Source organism: Ranitomeya imitator, chromosome 2 (genome assembly GCF_032444005.1).
Source record: "Ranitomeya imitator isolate aRanImi1 chromosome 2, aRanImi1.pri, whole genome shotgun sequence".
Taxonomy (NCBI): domain Eukaryota; kingdom Metazoa; phylum Chordata; class Amphibia; order Anura; family Dendrobatidae; genus Ranitomeya; species Ranitomeya imitator.
Genome location: NC_091283.1, coordinates 514861672 through 514883939, shown reverse-complemented (window position 1 = coordinate 514883939; position 22268 = coordinate 514861672). Strand labels below are relative to the sequence as shown.

Here is a 22268-nt window from a genome sequence, read left to right as displayed (position 1 = left end):
TTAAGAGTTTTGGCTCCTACAGACCAGTTACACGCTCCTAATCAACTCGTTACCTGCATTAAAGAAAGCTGTCTTAAAGACTCCTGGTATATTTGGATCCTTCAAACGGAACCTGAAAACCCATCTCTTCAAAAAAAGCTTACAACCTGTAATGACTACACAGCCACCTCAACACCATCGGAGCTACTGCAACCCCCGACCTACTGTCTCTTTCCCCATAATCCTGCAGAATATAAGCCCGCAAGGGCAGGGTCCTCTCCCCTCTGTATCAGTCTGTCATTGTTAGTTTTGTTTACTGTAAGTGATATTTCTATTTTGATGTAACCCCATCTAATGTACAGCACCATGGAATTAATGGTGATATATAAACAAATAATGATAATAATACCACATTACGCCATAAAGGCTTAAAATCCTACAGTGTCCGCAAGGTCCCCCTGCTCAAGAAGGCACATGTGCAGGCCTGTCTGAAGTTTGCCAATGAACATCTGGATGATTCTGTGAGTGATTGGGAGAAGGTGCTGTGGTCAGATGAGACAAAAATTGATCTTTCTGGCATTAAGTCAACTCACCGTGATTGGAGGAAGAGAAATACTGTCTATGACCCAAAGAATACCATCCCCACTGTCAAGCATGGAGGTGGAAACATTATGTTTTGGGGGTGTTTCTCTGCTACGGGCACAGGAATACTTCACCGCATCAATGGGAGAATGGATGGAGCCATGTACCATAAAATCATGAGTGACGACCTCCTTCCCTCCGCCAGGACATTAAGAATGGGTTGTGGCTGGATCTTCCAGCAAGACAATGACCCAAAACATACAGCCAAGGCAACAAAGGAGTGGCTCAAAAAGAAGTACATTAAGGTCATGGCGTTTCCTAGGCAGCCTCCAGACCTTAATCCCACAGAAAACTTATGGAGGGAGTTGAAGCTCTGAGTTGCCAAGCGACAGCCTCAAAATCTTAATGATATAGAGATGATCTGCAAAGAGGAGTGGATCAAAATTCCTCCAGACATGTGCGTAAACCTCATCATCAACTTCAAAAAACGTCTGACTTCTGTGCTTGCCAACAAGGGTTTTGCCATGAAGTATTAAGCCCTTTTTGCTAGAGGGATCAAATACTTATTTCTCACTGCAAAATAAATAAATAAATGAATTTAATTTATACAATGGGATTTTCTGGATTTTATTTTTGATATTCTATCTCTCAATGTTAAAAATAATCTACCCTTAAAATTATCGCCTGTTCATGTCAGTCAGCAAACTTACAAAATCAGCAAGAGATCAAATAATGATTTCCTTCACTGTACATACAGCCAGTGGATTGGGCAGCATTTATCAGCTGTCAGTTTCCCTTTAAAGTGAAACACTGTTAAAAATTGTTAAAAGTGCCATTATTACATTATTCCAGGAAAAGTCCTAAAAAAGTTACGGTAGTTTCATTTATATTTATTTGTGAGCTCCCACAACTGAGTGCTCTGTATCTGTCCATAAGAGAAGGCCATAAATCACTGCTCATCCTGAGCTTGCTGGTTTATGACTAGACTGTCAGAACTGCTGTGACACACTGGCAGAGCAGTATGAGAGGTCCTACCAAGCCGTATGTAATGTACTGGTTGATTACAACTGATAGACACAAGAGCAAAGAGACACAGGGATCTTATATTTCCAAGCTTTTTTCATTTTACATAAATCATATTTTTCCACCTTCCTGAGAAAGCCCCATCTTTCCAATCTGACATTTGTCACTTTGTGTGGTAATACCTCTGGAATGCTTTTACCGATCCCAGTGATTTTTTTTCATTACACTTTGTACTTTATGGTAGTGGAAAATTGAGGTACTCAAAATTTGCATTTACTTGTGAAAATATTTGAACTTTCCAACATTTTTAAAGCATTTGGAGAACCCCACACAAAGTACTTCTATTTGGTATGCTACACCCTCAAAAAAATAAGATGTTGCTTTATCCCCACATTTTTCAAGTATTTTGTACGTATACAGGCATGGCTTCCCTCTTTGGAGTGTGCATCTTGTCTATATAGCTTTCCATGGGCAGGTGCAAAATGGTCGGGTCTGGGTCCTGCTCTGTCCCCGTCTACTGAGGCCTGCTGGCACATAGAGCGGTGAAATACTACAAATAGGACCATCCTGATTGGATACACCTTGTCGTGGTTGGTGGGCTTTTATGCTTTTTATGATCAAAACTGTGTCAACTAAATGCTCTATATAATTTACATGTATTACTTATTATTTAGTGACTTACTGCTTGGTATTTGCTTATGGTTCCAAAACAGCAAAAATCTAAAAGTGTCCCTACATTGAAAACTATACCCATCAAGGAATTAATCTAGAGAAAGGACTCAATTTTATAAATTACATTCCTCAACAAATTAATATAGGGGCCCCAGGAAGAAGCTGGTTGCGAAACGCGCGTTGGGGTGAGGTGGGACGCTGTGTCACAGGTAGCTATCGCCTTTATCTACTGTCTATATTTGTACTTTATGTATGCTGCAGCAACGGAGGATATACAGGATGGATTTAAGGGATACGTATTAGCTACTCTGCATTACGGACTACTTAGCTTGATGTAAATTATTCAGCCTCCCATCTTGTTAGGGTGCTTGGGCATTCATGCATGTTATATAAGTTTTTCATAATAAAGCTTTAATTTAATTAATTTTTCAACTCTGGATCGCTTTTAGAAGTGCCAGTTATGATATTTGGACATTTGGTGACTAGATAGCTCATTTACATGTAGGACAAATGAGGATTTCTCTGTAACAAGACATCGAATTTCAGATATCAAGGTATCATTTTATTAAACTTTCTATGACCTACATGTCCACACAGATGGCTTAGGAGGGTTGATCCTACTGACAGATTTCCGATAAAGAGTAATTATCATTTTAAGTTTAATTTTATACAGAAATAATACACATGAAAATAAGCCACTATGTAATATATCATATTAGAGAAATGTGCTTCTTTCCCCTCCTGGACTGATTTTTCTCTCTCAATTCTTGGGTAACATCTGTTCTCCATAGAATTAAATGGTTCTCCATAGAACTTTATGAGCACCAATTGTCATCTCTTATCTCAGTATTGGGAAAATCTGTATTCATTGAAGACATATTTTATCCCTGAACTAATGAACTATCATTTGAGGAGTAAAAAGATGCAGATTTCTCTGATAAGATATATTATAAAGTTTCTTATTTTCATGTGTATTATGGAGTTTTGACATTTTTTAAATTATGCTTATGCTTAAAAGAGGCACTCCCAAGAAATTTTGTATTTGCTAAGCCTGTCTAAATACATGCGTTGTACAATTTAAATGAAATAATATTGTTCCCGAATGCCATCTTCCCCAGCTTCCAGCGCCGCTCTGGCGCTCTACTCACTCATGGGACTTAAAGGGGTTTTCCCATGAAAAAAAGGACTTTTTAATTACCGTATATACTCAAGTATTAGCAGACCTGAGTATAAGCCGAGACACCTAATTTTACCACAAAAAAACTGGGAAAACTTATTGACTTGAGTATAAGCCTGGTATGCATGGCCCCCTCATCCCTATCCTGGTATGCAGTGTTCCTCATCCCTATCATGGCATGTAAGGCCCCCTCATCCCTATCCTGGTATGCATAGCCCCCTCGTCCCCATCCTGGCATGCATGGCTCCTCATTCCTATTATGGTATGCATGGATGAGGAACCATGGGGTCCCCATCCTAGTATGCATGGCTCCTTCATCCCTATCCTGATATGCATGGCCCCCTCATTTCTATCCTGGTATGCATGGCCCATTCATCCCTATCCTGGTATGCATGGCTCCATCCCTATCCTGGTATGCATGGCTCCATCCCTATCCTGGTATGCATGGCTTCCTCATCCCCCTACTGTGATATGCATGGTTCTTCATCCCCATCCAAGTACGCATGGCTCCTCATCTCTATCCTGCTATGCACAGCCCCCTCGTCCCTATCCTGGTATGCATGACCTCCTCATCTGTATCCTTGTATACATGGCTCCTCATCCCCATCCTAGTATGCATGTCTTCTCATCCCTACCCTGGTATGCATGGTTCTTCATCCCCATCCTGGTATGCATGGCCCCCTCATCCCTACCCTGTTATGCATGGCTTCCTCATCCCTACCCTGGTATGCATGGTTCTTCATCCCCATCCTGGTATGCATGGGCTCTTCGTCTTTATCCTGGTATGCATGGCCCCCTCATCCCTATCCTGGTATGCATGGCTTCCTCATCCCCTCTACCCTGGTATGCATGGTTCTTCATCCCCATCCTGGTATGCATGGGCTCTTCGTCTTTATCCTGGTATGCATGGCCCCCTCATCCCTATCCTGGTAAGCATGGCTTCCTCATCCCCTCTACCCTGGTATGCATGGTTCTTCATCCCCATACTGGTATGCATGGGCTCTTCGTCTTTATCCTGGTATGCATGGCCCCCTCATCCCTACCCTGTTATGCATGGCTTCCTCATCCCTACCCTGGTATGCATGGTTCTTCATCCCCATTCTGGTATGCATGGGCTCTTCGTCTTTATCCTGGTATGCATGGCCCCCTCATCCCTATCCTGGTATGCATGGCTTCCTCATCCCCTCTACCCTGTTATGCATGGTTCTTCATCCCCATCCTGGTATGCATGGGCTCTTCGTCTTTATCCTGGTATGCATGGCCCCCTCATCCCTATCCTGGTATGCATGGCTTCCTCATCCCCTCTACCCTGGTATGCATGGTTCTTCATCCCCATACTGGTATGCATGGCCCCCTCATCCCTATCCTTGTATGCATGGTTCCTCATCCCTATCCTGGTATGCATGGCTCCTTCATCACCATCCTGGTATGCATGGGCTCCTCATCCCTATCCTGGTATGCATGGCCCCCTCATCCCTATCCTGGTATGCATGGCTTCCTCATCCCCCCTACCCTGGTATGCATGGTTCTTCATCCCCATCCTGGTACGCATGGCTCCTCATCCCCATCCTAGTATGCATGGCTCCTTCATCACCATCCTGGTATGCATGGGCTCCTCATCCCTATCCTGGTATGCATGGCCCCCTCATCCCTATCCTGGTATGCATGACTTCCTCATCCCCCCTACCCTGGTATGCATGGTTCTTCATCCCCATCCTGGTACGCATGGCTCCTCATCCCTATCCTGGAATGCATGGCCCCCTCATCCCTATCCTGGTATGCATGACCTCCTCATCCCTATCCTGGTATGCATGACCTCCTCATCCCTATCCTGGTATGCATGTCTTCTCATCCCTATCCTGGTATGCATGGCTCCTCATCCTCATCCTGGTATACATGGCTCCTCATCCCCATCCTGGTATACATGGCTCCTCATCCCTATCCTGGTATGCATGTGTCCTCATCCCCATCCTGATCTGCATTGTTCCTCATCTTTATCCTGGTAGGCATGGCTTCTCATCCCTATCCTGGTATGCACAGAAGCTTTTTTGTAAACATATCCAATTATGGAATTTAGTTTTAATCAAAGATCTGTTGATTAAAATTAAATTTGTTGGTGGGGAAACCCTTTTAACCCCATCATAACTGGAGCTTTTTTTCAGTTTTGTGTTTTCGTTTTTTGTTCCCCTTCTTTCCAGAGCCATAACTTTTTTATTTTTTCGTCAATATGGCCATGTGAGGGCTTAATTTTTGTGGGACGAGCTGTGCTTTTGATCGACATCATTAGTTTTAGCATGTCGTGTACTCGAAAACGGGAAAAAAAATTCCAAGTGTGGTGAAATTGCAAAAAAAAGTGAAATCCTACACTTGTTTTTTGTTTGGCTTTTTTTTGCCATGTCTAGGTTCTTTTTTATCTAAGTGGTGAAAAAAAAATCCAAAGTTTGCTTTAAAAAAAAAAAAAGCGCAATTTCCAATACCCGTAGCTTCTCCGTTATTTGTGATCTCGAGTTGGATGAGGGCTTATTTGTTGAGCGCCGAGCGGACATTTTTAATTATACCATTTTTGTGCAGATACAATCTTTTGATCGCCCATTATTGCATGTTAACATGCAATGTTGTGGCAACCAAAAAAACGTAATTCTGGCGTTTCTATTTTTTTTCTTGCTACGCCGTTTAGCCATCAGGTTAATCCTTTTTTTATTGATAGATCGGGCGATTCTGAACGCGGCGATACCAAATATGTCTATGTTTGATTTTATTTTTATTGTTTTATTTTGAATGGGGCGAAAGGGGGGTGATTTGAGCTTTTATGTTTTTTTTAATATAATATACATATATAAAAAATATATATATATATATATATATATATATATATATATATATATATATATATATATATATATATATTTATTTATTTTTTTTTAAACACATTTTCATTTTTTACTTTTGGCATGCTTCAATAGCCTTCATGGAAGGCTAGAAGCTGCCATAACTCGATCACCTCTGCTACATAGAGATGATGCTCAGATGGCCCCTATGTAGCAGAATTACTGCATTGCTATGAGCGCCGACCACAGGATTGTACTCATAGCAATCAGACATCAACAACCATAGAGGTCTCAAGGAGACCTCTGGTTGTCATGCCGACCTACCACTGACCCCCGATCACGTGACGGGGATCAGCGATGCGCGTATTTCCAGCCCAATGCCACTGTCAGAGATTGACAGCGGCATTTAACTAGTTAATAGGTGCGGGCAGATCGCGATTCCGCCAGCGCCTATTGCGGGCACATGTCAGCTGTTGAAAACAGCTGACATGTCGCGGTTCTGAGGTGGGCTCACCGCCGGAGCTCACCTCGAAGCGGGGCTTCTGACATCGGATGTACTATCCCGTCCGACGTCAGAAAGGGGTTAAACTCCAATTCGCCAGATCATATTGGTGTTAATGTGTGAACCAGAAATTGCTTTTACAATGTAAGTTCATGAAGCCTCGTTCTGATGTTACAGTTTACCCTGAAAACTGGGGAAGAAGGTGATCGGGAAGTATTTTATTGCACTTGCATTACTCAAAAACATATTTAGATAGGTTTAGCAAATAAAACATTTCTTAGGACTGCTTTTATAATGCAAAGGCCAGTTTTCCCAGGACAGGTTCACAATGGTAAATTGTGACCTTTTGCACTCAACTTTTTGGAATACGCAATTTAATATAAATTTTACATAATAAAAATAAATGAACAAAAATAGAAAAGTAGAAGATAAAAATATAAAAAGGAAAAAAAATTGAAAGAAGAATGTATTACAGAATTTTTAGAACCGGGAAAAGTAAAAAAAAAATACTGTATATAAATTTATATAGATATCCGCATACCTAATGTCCTACCCTATGGAGCTAAAAAATTACTAACTAGTCTAACTGTTTTTGTACAAAAAAATGAATGTCAATCACACTGTGATATCTGCAGCCCTACCTACAGAGCTACTAACTGCACTCCTATGTGTGCAAATTATTTTATAGTTTCTTTTTTACGGACAAACCTACACTAAAAACTGAGCACACAGAGGTGGCGCAAATGTAAATGCAATGTCTGCACCAAATATTGATCTCGGACGCTGATCAGTAATTTGTGCAGTCACACGATGGACATATGGAGGATGGTGGTGCAAATGGAAAGATGAAAAACAAATAGAAAAAAGTCCCTTGGCAAAATGTTAAGATAGACTCTTATCAGCAAAGTGCAGTACTGATGACAGCACAGCGGTTGTTGTACACAAACACAGAAAAAGTGCAAAAAAATGGATGCTCAGCAGAGAAAGCAATTGAATGAGAGTGGAGATGGAAAAGGAGGACTGGAACAGGGAATAGGGGAGATGGTCTTCTGTCAGATGAGCAGTCATCATTACTCAGACGCTGTGCGACTAATTCTTGCAGCGCCATAGATGTACTGCATTTTGCGGGATGCCGTGCCCATTGCGCTATACACATACGACGGGGTTCCGGAAGGAGTTACAGCTTGCATCCCATGAATGGCTCTCACCTGGCGATTCAGGGGCTCCCAGAAAAACAGCAGAGACGCTATCGGGTTAGTCTCCTGCAAAGATAAAGCAGGACAGAATAAAGAGAGAATAATATGCATAAAGGAGCATCTACAGCTGTCATCTAAATAACCAGATTCCTTGTTATACACGTAAGCAGTATGCAAGAAGGCCATGGTAACACCCATTTGTCAATTTATGCATATTATACCAGGAGGAGTGTAAGAGGAATGGCACTACCATTTTAAGAATTGTTGTTTTATTCACAATACAAACATTTACAAACAGACATGTCAGGAAAGCTGAGAGGCCCTCTTTAAAGAGAACCTGTCATGTCAAAAAACACTATTAATTTGCAGATATGGGGTTAATCTACAGTTTAATAGTGTTTTAAAGGAGGTCGGACACCGCACTGAAAACCCAGTGTGAAATTAACTTTTTTTTCTTCTGGCAGCCTCCAGCTTTCAGTCATAGAGGCGCAGCTTCAGTCACTGCTCAGTACACAGTGAGTGGTGGCTGTAACTTCACCCTAACATTGACCAACAGCCAGCTCAGCACTGATGTACTCTAGAGCCGACTGTCAGTCAGTGCCCGGGCGGTTACTGTCACTGCTCACTCTATACTGAATGGTGACTGAAGCCGTGCCTCTATGACTGAAAGATGGAGGCTGCAGAGAGAAGCAAAGTTAATTTCCTACCAGTAGCTGGGCTTTCAGCGCAGGGGCAGCACAGCTTTACGACACTATTAAGCTGCAGATGAACCCCATTATATGCAGGTTAATAGTGTTTTTTACATGACAAGTTCCCTTTAAATGACAGGTTAATCGATATATATAATACATATGCTATATTCTCTTAATGTCCCTCACCAGCTCTTTCCCTTTTCTGCTTTCCCGGTTAGTGTAGAATCGGAACCCATCCGAACCAAACCCTTTGAGAAGAACCATACGTGCAGAGGGTTTCCCGTCCCTACGCAGAAGGGAAAAGGGTATGTTGAGTTAAGGTGTGTATGGCTGTGTTCCTACTGGAGTTGGAGGCTCAGTAACAGATTCCATCATTTTACAAGATGTCATAATGGAAACCCAACTAAACAAAACAATGGAATCGAGAAATGCAGATGTGAACAGAGCCTAAGAAAAATATTGAGCAGACAGGTCATAGGAAGGAATGTGTCAGTAGGATCAACCCCCCTAAGCTGTCTATATGGGCATGTATGAAGGTGTACCCCCAAAAAAACAAGATTTAAATTAAGATAACATTTTGAAAATATTAAGAAGTCGCAATGGGCTAGGGTGGGCGAGTAAGAGGAGTGAGAAACTGTTGTTGTGTCGTTTTTCGCCATAAACTGGTTGATTTTCAACGCTGTGTGGCAAGGTGCGTTGTCATGATGAAGCAGCCAGTCACCAGATTGACACAATTCAGGTTGTCTTTCTCTCAATGCCCCACACAAACGCTTCCGCACTTGCAGATAGTAATGTTGGTTCACTGTGGTGCCCTGAGGAACAAATTCAAGGTGAACAACTCCTTTGATGTTGAAAAAACAAACCATCGTGGACTTCAAATTTGGTTTCACTTGCCATGCTTTTTTTCGTCTGGGCAATGAAGCTGTCTTACACTGGCTGGACTGCTGTTTTGTTTCTGGATCATAGGCACAACACTAAGATTCATCCCCTGTGATGAATTTTGACAAAAAAAATCAGGGTCACCCCTTACTCGCATGACCTAGCCCCATACGACTTCTTCTTATTCCCAAGAATGAAGAAAAATCTAAAGGGAAATTACTTTTCAGGATGTAGAAGAGGCCAAGAAATAGCTGGAGGCACTTAACAGCATTAGTTCAGAAGAATAGAAAAAATGTTTCAAACAATGGAAAAACCGTTGGGACAAGTGCATGAAATCTATTGGACAGTATTTGGAAGGGGATTAATGTTTTCAAGATGTCATCTTGAGTAAAAAAAATGTAAGTAGGTAATTCTCATTTTCTAGGGGTACCCCCTCGTAGGCCATATGAAGCTGAATAAAATGATACCTTCATAGCTGCAATCTGATGTCTTATTCCAGAAAAATACACATTTTTCTTATACAGTACATACCAAAAGTTTGGACACACCATCTCACTTAAAGATTTTTCTGTATTTTCATGACTATGAAAATTGTACATTCACACTGAAGGCATCAAAACTATGAATTAACACATGTGGAATTATATACTTAAGTGAAGGCACCCCTCCCCTTCCTGCAACCACCAGTGTTTTTTTCTGGACACAGTAGCATGTATAGTTACCACTTAAGTGCAGGAATCATCCAATAAGAATATCAGATAGGGAGGAAAATTAGTGCTGTCGTGGAAGGTTCCTAGAAACCGAATTACCGGTAAGTCTAATTCTATTTTCTCCAGTCACCTTCCACGACAGCAGTGTCGGAGTGGTACCAACAGCTAATTTCTTTAGGGAGGGACAACAGCCTGCAGAACACGTCTGCCAAACGATAGGTCCCTATTGAAATTTAGCCTGTAATGCCTGGTGAATGTATGGACTGACGGACCAGGTGGCAGCTCTGCATATCTGCTCAGACGATGCGTTCCCTCTCTCTGCCCAGGAAGTCGAGACTGAACGGGTGGAGTGAGCTTTCAGCGATGCCGAAGGTGCAAGCTTCCGGGATGAATATGCAAGACAAATGGCCTGTTTGATCCAGTTAGGGGTCTGCTGGGGTTGGGGGACAAGGATGTTCCTGGCTTTACCCCCTTTGGGGTAGCTCCACCGACCCATTTTACCTTCACCCCTGTAATCTCTCTGGGGTACTTGCTCATGGGAGGGACAAAAAAGCGTTTCCTAGAGCTTCTCTGCTCCGGAAGATGTTTCTTTTTATCTGTAGCCTTGTATAGGATGTCATCGAGGGCTGGCCCGAACATATAATGTCCCTGAAAGGGAATACCACATAGTTTGGACTTAGAAGTTATGTCACCTCCCCAGGATTTAAGCCATAGAGCTCTCCTAGCGGAATTGGAGAGAACTGCAGACCTAGCGGCTACCCGTAAAGATTCAGTGGAAGCATCCGCAAGGAACCCTGTTGCCTTCTGAAGAAGTGGTAGGGAATTTAGAATCTCCTCCCTTGATGTTCCCTGATAAGGGTGATTTTCTAAGGTACGTAACCAGAGAAATAGGGATCTGGCAACACATGTAGAGGCCACATTTGTTTTCAGTAGATTAGTAGATGTGTCCCCGGATTTCCTTAGTAAGCTCTCGATTTTTCGATCCATAGGATCTTTGAGCTGAGAGGAATCCTCAAAGGTAGAGCCGTTTTTTTAGTTACCCTGGACACCTGTACATCTACTTTAGGCATTTCCCATAAAGAACAGTCCCCATCAAGAGGGAACGATTCTTTAATTCTGATGGGACACTCAAACCTTTCTCAGGTAGGCCCCACTCATGAAGGACAAGATTTTCAATATTTTCATGTATAGGGAACCCCTTCGGGGTCCTAGGCTTTAACCCTCCAAACATATCATCCTGAACGGAGTGGCTCGCTACCTCCTCCTCCACCCCCATGGTGCCCCTCACCATGGAAATTAGCTCTTCCATATCTTGGGAAGAGAAGAGATATTTTTATTATCAGATATGGGGGTGGAAGTAGAACCCTCATTCTCCCAAATGTCCTCTGAACCTGAGGTATGGATTTCGCCCGAGTCAGAGTCAGAAACAATAGGAGCCATCTTCCTTTTCTTAGGAGGAGGGGGCTGTGGTGTCGGGGCCTGAGACAGGGCCGCCATAGAGGACTGAACCTCCTGTCTGATGAGGGTTCTGATGCTGTCCAGAAGAGAGGGCTGTTCACTACGCAGCACTTCATCCGTGCATGGTTGGCAGAGATTTTTCTTATAAGCGGAGGGAAGCTTGGACGCACATGCACCACACTTGCGACTAGGCATCTTATCCTTTCTAGGGGCAGGGACCTTGTCTCCCTAAAAAGAGAGAGAAAGGTGGACTAAGTCACTTCATAAATAACTGGACAGCAGGGGACCTCATCCACTACTTACAGTAGCATGGTGAATGCTTGGCTCTTACGGTGCGCGTGCGCGGCCTCCGGCAGCAGTGAGGGGGGAGTAGAGAGCCGGGGAGCTACAGGAGGACCCCGGTGCACTTCACCGCCCTGTTTTGCCCCACGAGAAGGCGCAGGAAGGGCGGGATAGGGGTCCCAAGTCAAACGGCGGACGCGGAGAAGAGAGCAGTCACAGGAGGAGGAGAGCGGAGCCCCCGACCTCGACTGCCTGGCAAATGAAGGTAACAGTGCTCCGATCGCCAGCCACGGCAGCACTATCAGAGAACCACTTCATGCCCCGTTGGGGACAGGAAAAACACTGGTGGTTGCAGGAAGGGTAGGGGTATTTAACCTCTTTGTTTCCTGTCCCTTATTAGGGCGGGGAGACAACCTCCGATACTGCGGTCGTGGAAGGTGACTGGAGAAATCTCTGGAAAAAAACATCAGATCGCAGATATGAAGGTATCATTCTCTTCAGCTTCCTATGACCTACATGCCCATATAGATGGCTTAGGAGGTTTGACTCTAATGACAGATTCCCTTTGAACGGATATGATGTTAATAAACGGCATACTGAAAGAAGGTGATTACCTGGTGGCGGTGGCCAGACACATGGCATTAGGCTCTGCAATGGAAGGGCATTGCAATATTTCCTGGAACCATACATTGAACTGAGTAATGGGATCAAGGGATGCTAGATGACTTTCTTCAAATGCCTAAGAAAAAAAAAGAAATAATTAAAGTATTAGTTTTTATGGTCACGACCTAAGGCAGGCAACATCTACAAATTTACAAATTCTCAATGTCCGTAATAAAAAAAGTCTGTGTTTCTTAATTGTCTTTATTTTCCTTTTGATAAGGTGAGCTTCTGAATTCATAATTAGCACAATGGTAAAAAAAATAAATATATATATATATATATATATATATATATATATATATATTCAAACAAAAAACAGGCAGCACTCCATAATCTTGAATATCTTGTGCAGAGTTTATTCAGACCCACATGTCTTTATCACGTTTCGGCTCGAACTGAGCCTTTCTCAAACAGTGAGTGAACCATTTGTGTGCATATAAATGCATTCTAAGCCATAACCGGCCTTAATTACCATAACCGGGAGGACTTAATGCTGATTTTAAAATGCATACAATCAACTAATAATGTTCATGAACTCTGTTTTATGACACTTTGGGTCCCAATGAGTCAGTAATGTGACTTCTTGTTTTTAATTTTAGATAATACTGTGAAATTCACGTAAATGTATTTCTCTAATTTTATCTAGATTTCGTCTGATGCCCTTATGGGAGCAGAAGACTGCCGGAGAAGTGTTTACGGACATGGAGGACATACAGATAAATATTTGAATTTGAAGATTGTTATATATATCTTCTTTTTTTGTTCCATACTGTGTCGGACCGCGGATTGATAAATAAAAGCAGTTAAAATATTATACAGCAGTGGTCTATTAACTTTAACTTTGATATAGTTTATATGCCGGGATGTAGACGCTATCGCTGTTACAGTCTAAGCCTGGGGCGAGCTGACCTGAGAGGGTTGACTCGCTGCTAGGCATTTGACTGTATGACCTACGGGCATTGGCTATTATATGGTTGAGCCCGTAGTGCCAGGGCGATTATATGCGTTGAAAGGTCCATAGGGCACGAACTAATAGAGGCAATGGTAAGCCCGGTGAAATGAAGATATATTGTGAGAACTATAGCTTTAAGTTTATTATGGTCCCACAGAAGTTGGAATTAGTGCTGGCAAGTGAAGGGTGGCGTTAAGTGCCGTGTAGCGCTGTATGCGCAGGCGCTGTCTCTTGAGTAGAGAATTGACCTCCTTGTATGAGATGCCACTACCAATATGGTGATATGTAGCGCTAATGCGCAGGCACCGACGGTGCTGATTGGTCCGCGGTCTAGCACAGTGTTGTGACGTAGCGGACATGCGCAGTTGCGCTTAGAGAACGCCGAGGTGTATGAAGATGTCCTCCATTGCCTGTAAGCAGCTCCGTAAGTAAGAAATGTATATTGAGGATAACGATACACAGTAGCACTAGCACAGAAGGCATGCACTGTAGCACTTTATGATACTAATTAGTATTTTTATAAGAAAACTAAAAACACATATACTGTTCATTAATGGCTAATTAAGGCCGGTTATGGCTTAGAATGTATTTATATGCACACAAATGGTTCACTCACTGCTTGAGAAAGGCTCAGTTCGAGCCGAAACGTCGTGATAAAGACATGTGGGTCTGAATAAACTCTGCACAAGATATTCAAGATTATGGAGTGCTGCCTGTTTTTTGTTTGAATCTATGGACTGAGGTTAGCCGGTGGACGGGCTTCCTGAAGGCTTTGCACCCGCAGATAAGTTAAAACGTTGTGCTGTTCCTTTTTTTATCTCTCTCTCTCTCTCTCTATATATATATATATATATATAGATAATAGGGCAGGTAATTAAATAACATGCGGCTAAGGCTTTTTTCACACTTCCGTCGGCAGTGTCCCATCGTAAAGCGTCGAGGAGACGTACCAACGGACGTTTAGTAAATAGTGTTAAAACAGACGCAATGTGTGCAGTGTTTTGACGGATGCGTTATCGGAATCTTTCCAGGGGAATAAAGGAGAGGGAGAGAGAGGGAGAGGGGAGAGAGAGAGAATGCTTCCGGGCATGCCCAAATGTAAAAACAGGATCTATCACTGGATTCCTGAGTTTCACAGTGTGTGCAGGATCCTGCGTCCATAGGCTCCCATTCTGTGGAACGACGTATGACGCAGGAGGCGTCCTGACACGTTTTTCCACTGCAGACAAAAAAACGTTCCTTTGAACGTTTTTTCAAAAAGACGGCCCGTCAAATTCCACAGGATCCAGTGCACGACGGACGAAACGTGTGGCCATCCGTCGCAATACGTCGCTAATACAAATCTATGAGAAAATGCAGGATCCTGCAAATTTTTTGTTTTCTCAAAAAACAACGTATCTCGACGGGACTACAAAGACGGAAGTGTGAAAGAGGCCTAATCCTTCCACTGTAGGCCACAAGATTCCAAGGAATACTCTACAACAGGGCTCTGTGTCCCTACATCATGCTGCTCTCAGATTACATAGCAAATACTTGATGACAGATTCCCTTTAACAGCCACTATAAAAAGTCATATTGTTAATCATTAAAAGTTTACGAAAAGGAAAAGTGTTTATTGGGAGAATGTCTTCCCGCTTGTTGATGTAAGCAGAACAAAAACTACATTTGTAGATTGTCTGTCCAGTGGATGCAAGGAATAATACCGGGGTTGTAATCAAGGTCGATAGCTTTATAATGTATTATGTAGGTTGGGTGATCTAGTTATGTGGGAAATGCTTGTTTCCAGTTACTTCAGGGCGATAGTAATACATTGTTACTATGTATTTATGTATGTGTTTTGTACCACTTATAATTAACAAAAAAGTTGCACTCTGTACGTGCTGCTGGTTCTGAAAGATAGCAGTCTTGTTTTTCTACCCTTAAAAGACAACCTATCAGCAGTTCAAAAGTGAACAATTTTCGCTTTTATTTTATTCTTCCATTTTTTTAAATACTGTTCCAGAGCTATGGGCCTTTTTATTTAGTGCTAACCTTTATTGTAGCTGTTCTGTCTCCGCCATCTAATATTGTTACCCTGATTATTTGCTTGCATAATTGCAGTTTCCTCAGTATACAGTATTGATATATTCATGCCTTTATTCATCTGTGATGCTTTGGCTCCCTCTAGCGGTCAGAGTTATGTTGGCAGTTCAATCGTGTTTTTGTATTATCCGTGTCTGATTCTCCTCCTCCTTTGCAATGCATTATGGTAGCTCAGCCTCCATTTCCCTCCATTTTTCCTTTCACTTTCTTCAGTTTGCCTTCAAGGAAAGACGCTTCACTTCATCCCCCTTGCGATTGCATTGCCGGTATGTCTTTATGCTTCATATAGATATTCCTGCTCTATATTAGCTTAGTTTAACCAGTTGTACTCCCAGTTTAGTCACTAGCTTTCTAAATGTTATGCATAATGTATATCATGTGTATTATGTATCTGTTCTATGCCATGCACTGATTCTATGTATATCATTGTTCACAGTTTCACCGCATCAATATACCACTACGTTTAATAAAGCACAGACTCAACCACAGTCTCCTTATTGGACCCCGGTATAGCGGTTTAGCTGACTGTATAGCTACGTATGAGCCTGCCTCAGCTAGTGAGGACAGAACAGTGAAACGGCAGCCATCCAACTAGTGGGATTCAAGTCACCGGCTACTCAGAGACTAAATACAGCTACAGCAATCTCTGCACAGCCAAGCACTTTCCCAAGACACCATGTCTCACAAATCGCATAGGACAAGATCTGTTACTTCCGTCTCCTCAAAGACAACATCCATCAGCAGCGCTGTCGCCATTGCCCGTGCAAATGCTGAAGCTGCTAAAATACGAGCGAGCTTTGCTGACCAAGAGATGCAACTTAAATTAGAAAAAGCACGCATAGATGAAGAGAGAGCCGATCAAGAGAGATCGCGCTTAGAGAGAGCCGATCAAAAGAGAAGGTCGCAGTTAGAGAAGGCACGTGTGGATGCCGCCTTAGAAAGCCTAGCAGCAAAAAGGGAAGCTGCCGCAGCCCTCGCCGAAGCAGAATCACTAGAAGCCGCGCAAAATCCCAAGCTGCATAGCCAAAGCAGTACGTCGAGTCTGGAGTTTCCACTGCAAGACTCACCACAACGCACATCTCAGTATAATAATGACCTTCCTGATCCAAACTATAACCCTGAACCAGTACCAAAACCAGAATACGACACCTCCAGCGAAGTGAGCGATAGTCGTCACGAGGCTCAGGACAGAAACAAACTCGAAAATGTGAGGCAAAACAACTCTGCTAATGACTACCTTGCCCCTCATCAGGTAACCAACGTGGATCACCCTGCTGACGCACCGTACATCAGGCCGAAGCAATACGACACCGGCTGGCGCCACCATGAGGACACTAACAGGTACGAACGCACCTCACATCACTATCAGGGCGACCCATCACCAGTATACTCTGCTGACAACCGGTTCACGACAGAATTTGCCAAGTTCTTCACACGACGTGAACTGGTTGCCAAGGGACTCATGAAATTCACTGACCGAGCTGAAGGTTACAGAGCTTGGAAAGCTTCCTTCCAAAATGTCATTAGAGACTTGGGGCTACAACACAGGGAAGAAATAGACCTGTTAGTCAAATACCTGGGAGAAGAGTCAGTCAAACACGCAGTAAGGATCAGAGACATTAATATAAACCGCCCTGAGACTGGCCTCAAAGAGATCTGGAAAAGGCTGGATGAGTGTTACGGCTCAGCAGAGGTAATAGAAAGAGCCTTGTTCAAAAGAATCGATGACTTTCCTAAAATATCTAACAAAGGTCTCCAGAAACTTAGAGAGCTAAGCGACTTGCTAAAGGAAGTCCAAGTTGCCAAATACGAGGACGACCTACAGGGACTTGCATTTCTCGACACAGCCAGAGGTGTTAACCCTATAGTCCAGAAGTTGCCCTACAATCTACAGGAGAGGTGGCTCACACATGGTTCCACGTACAAATACAAACACAGCGTTCCATTCCCTCCCTTCTCCGTTTTTGTTGACTTCATACACCAACAAGCAAGAATTAGAAACGATCCCAGCTTTGACTTTGCAATACCATATGCCACACCGTCACCACCTGCAAATCCACGCAGAACATCTGTGGAAGTACACAAGACTTATGTTTCTTCTCCAGGTTCTAATTACAGGTCTGCTGGCTGCTCCCAATCAGAGACAAAGGTGCAGGACCCTGACAAGCAGTGCCCACTTCATCAGAAGCCTCATCCTCTCCTGAAATGCAGAGCCTTCAGAGGAAAATCTATGCCAGATCGCAGAAGCTTCCTGAAAGAAAATGGTATCTGCTACAAGTGCTGCTCGTCCACGGCTCATCTCGCCAAGGATTGCAAGGTCAGTGTAAAATGCACAGAATGTGGCACCACAGATCATAACACCGCTCTACACCCTGGCCCAGCTCCATGGAGTACACAAAACACGCCAGCTGACAGTGAGCATGCCGGGGAGGAAAGGAACACTGATACAGCTACGCCAGAGATCACTTCACAATGCACCGAGGTCTGCAAAGGGACAATAGACAGTAGGTCCTGTTCAAAAATATGCCTCGTCAAAGTATACCCGAAGGGCCATAGAGACCAAGCTGTAAGACTGTATGCTATCTTAGATGACCAAAGTAATCGATCCTTGGCTAGATCAACGTTCTTTGACCTATTCAACATCAAAGGGCCAAGCACTCCCTACTCCTTAAAGACGTGTGCAGGTACTGTGACAACAGCAGGCAGGAAAGCTACTGACTACCAGATCGAGTCTTTAGACGGACAATTCTGCCTACCACTACCTACGATCATCGAATGTAACCAGATCCCAGACAACAGATCTGAAATCCCTACGCCAGATGTAGCAATCCATCACGCTCACTTAAAACAAATAGCACACCTCATACCGGAACTCGACCATCAGGCCCAGATAATTCTGCTGTTGGGGAGAGATATCCTACAGGTTCATAAAGTGAGACGTCATATCAACGGACTCCACAATGCTCCCTATGCCCAAAGGCTAGACCTAGGATGGGTCATAATTGGCAACGTATGCTTGGGACGCATGCACGCCCCATCTTCTGTGACAAGCATGCTGACAAATACATTGGAGAAAGGACGTCCATCTCTGTTTCAACCTTGTAACAATGAGTTCCATGTCAGGGAACTGCCACACAGCATCCAACTACCTGATCATTTAATAGACTTTACTCACGACAGCAGTATAGTGTCGGGAAGCTATGAGGATCAGTTAGGGGGCACAGTCTTCCAGAGAACTAAGCAGGACAACCAAGTGGCAATGTCGGTAGAGGACAAGTTGTTCTTAGAGGTAATGGACAAGGGACTCGTTAAAGATGAGACCAACAGCTGGGTCGCACCTCTTCCCTTCAAAACCCACAGACCACGTCTACCGAACAACAGAAATCCGGCATTACAACGTTTCTCCTCTCTCATTCGTAATCTGCAAAAGAAACCAGAGATGAAAGATAACTTTTTCTCCTTCATGTCAAAGATTTTTGAAAACCGTCACGCAGAACTAGCTCCCACTCTCAAAGACTCTGAAGAATGCTGGTTCCTACCCATGTTCGGAGTATACCACCCTAAGAAACCAGGCCAGATCAGAGTCGTGTTTGATTCCAGTGCTAAATTTAATGATGTCTCCCTGAATGACGTTCTGCTGACAGGACCAGACCTCAATAACAAACTACTGGGTGTACTTATGCGCTTCCGTAAGGATTCCATTGCCTTCATCGCTGACATCCAGCAAATGTTCCATTGTTTCCTTGTGAGAGAGAGAGACAGGAACTTCCTAAGATTCTTCTGGTACAGAGACAATGATCCTACTAAAGAAGTCACAGAGTATCGCATGAGAGTGCACATCTTTGGCAACAGTCCTTCACCTGCAGTCGCCATTTACGGACTCAAAAGGTCGGCTCAGGAAGGAGAACCAGAATACGGAGCAGATGTCAGACAATTCATAGAAAAGGACTTTTATGTCGACGACTGTCTAAAAGCCATGCCTTCAAATGAGACTGCCATCAGTCTTCTCAGGAGAGCTCAGGACATGCTTGCCTGCTCGAACCTTAGGCTTCATAAAATAGCCTCAAACAGCCAAGAACTCATGGAAGCGTTCCCTTCTCAAGACCTATGTAATGGTCTCAGAGACCTGGACCTGGGGTTAGACCCCACACCAATGCAACGCAGCCTCGGGCTTCTCTGGAATCTACAATCAGACACTTTCACCTTTCAGGTCAGCCAGGAAGAAAGGCCTTTCACACGTAGAGGCGTCCTGTCTACCATCAACAGTCTGTACGACCCCTTGGGTTTCGCAGCTCCTGTTACTATACAAGGCAAGGCCCTACTAAGAGACTTAACTAGGGAAACATCTGACTGGGATGCACCTCTGCCACCTGATAAGAGGATCCACTGGGAAGAGTGGAAGAACTCGTCAGCGGCACTCTCCAACTTGCATATGCCAAGACCATACACCCCTGTGCCATCTACTGAGATACAGAGCCAAAGACTGTACGTATTTGCAGATGCTTCTGTCAAAGCAATTGCCACTGTTGCCTACCTCAAAACTGTAGACTCCAAATGTCAGTGCCACATTGGTTTCGTCATGGGAAACGCCAAACTCGCACCACAACCAGAGCACACTATACCCAGGTTAGAGCTTTGTGCCGCAGTCTTAGCCGTTGAGTTAGCGGAGTTCATCGCATCCGAAATGGATATCGACCTGACACAAGCCAAGTTCTACTCAGACAGCAAAGTAGTCCTGGGATATATCCACAACGAAACCAGGCGATTCTACGTTTATGTCAATAACAGAGTGCTACGAATCAGGAGATCAGTTCACCCACAGCAGTGGCATTACATACCCACAGACCAGAATCCCGCAGATCATGCAACTAGAGCAGTTGACGCAAGTCGACTAGGAAGCACAACGTGGCTCTCTGGACCAAAACTATTGTACATTGAGGAATGTTTTCCAGACACCTTTGAACTAGTAGGAGAGGACTCAGATGCTGAAATCCGCCCTCAGGTGTCTACACTACATACAATGACCTCTGTTATCCAGCTTGGATCTTGCAGGTTCGACAGATTCTCAAGTTGGAAGTCACTTACTCGAGCCATTACCTGCCTGACTCATATAGCTCGCTCATTCGGGACCACCAGAACTCGTGACATGGAAAAATCTAAAGGAGCAGCGAGGCTTACCCACGAAAGCCTAATCACCTTCATGGCTGAAGCTGCAGCTATAATCAATGCAAGACCCCTGGTTCCAGTTCCTAACGACCCTGAGGAGCCTTTGTTATTGACTCCAGCTACTTTACTTACCCAGAAAACAGGACTGTCCAGTGCCCCTCCAGGAGGATTCGACATGAAGGACCTCTACAAGCGCCAATGGAGGCAGGTACAAAGTCTTGCAAATACTTTCTGGGACAGGTGGCGCAAACAATATTTGTCTACCCTGCAGCCACGGACGAAGTGGCAATCTACTAAACCTAATCTGAACATAGGTGACCTTGTTCTTGTGAAAGACTGTCAGATTCACCGGAACCAGTGGCCACTTGGTCTAGTTACCGCAACGTTCCCGAGCAAGGACGGCAACGTCCGCAAAGTTGAGCTAAGGATGACCAAAGGTTATGAACCTAAGACATTTTCCAGACCGGTATCTGAACTGGTCCTATTGTTGCCTTCGGAAGAAAGGAGTAGTGACATCCGTTGATGCCAGACGGGGAGTGTTCTGTCTCCGCCATCTAATATTGTTACCCTGATTATTTGCTTGCATAATTGCAGTTTCCTCAGTATACAGTATTGATATATTCATGCCTTTATTCATCCGTGATGCTTTGGCTCCCTCTAGCGGTCAGAGTTATGTTGGCAGTTCAATCGTGTTTTTGTATTATCCATGTCTGATTCTCCTCCTCCTTTGCAATGCATTATGGTAGCTCAGCCTCCATTTCCCTCCATTTTTCCTTTCACTTTCTTCAGTTTGCCTTCAAGGAAAGACGCTTCACTTCATCCCCCTTGCGATTGCATTGCCGGTATGTCTTTATGCTTCATATAGATATTCCTGCTCTATATTAGCTTAGTTTAACCAGTTGTACTCCCAGTTTAGTCACTAGCTTTCTAAATGTTATGCATAATGTATATCATGTGTATTATGTATCTGTTCTATGCCATGCACTGATTCTATGTATATCATTGTTCACAGTTTCACCGCATCAATATACCACTACGTTTAATAAAGCACAGACTCAACCACAGTCTCCTTATTGGACCCCGGTATAGCGGTTTAGCTGACTGTATAGCAACGTATGAGCCTGCCTCAGCTAGTGAGGACAGAACAGTAGCTTTAGGAGTCTTCGAAGGCGAGTCTCTAGGCTCCTCTGCATAATAAACCTACAAGCGATGCCCCCTTGGTAAAGATTACAAAAACCAGCAATACATAAAAAAGGCCAATATTTCTAGATCTGTATGGTGGTTTGAAAAAAAAAAAAACAACAACCCAATATTGTGGGGTGTAGTGGATATAAAAAAGCTCAAACTGGCCACTTTTGACCCTGTAAGAGGTCCTCTTTAAATACCGTACGATATACAAATATTCAGACCCCAAAAGAACTGTAG

General features: G+C 43.6%; 1 protein-coding gene across 2 annotated transcripts in view; it reads right to left on the bottom strand.

Annotated features, from left to right (window-relative positions):
• PNPO (pyridoxamine 5'-phosphate oxidase) overlaps nt 1-22268 on the bottom strand; it is a 64305-nt gene that overhangs the window by 8950 nt on the left and 33087 nt on the right. For both annotated transcript variants that reach the window (XM_069751732.1, XM_069751733.1), the window contains exons 2-4: nt 12595-12719; nt 8838-8937; nt 7972-8025 (exon numbers count right to left, since the gene is read on the bottom strand). In XM_069751732.1, the coding sequence (XP_069607833.1) occupies nt 7972-8025; nt 8838-8937; nt 12595-12719 (279 nt within the window). The remainder of the gene's footprint in view (nt 1-7971; nt 8026-8837; nt 8938-12594; nt 12720-22268) is intronic.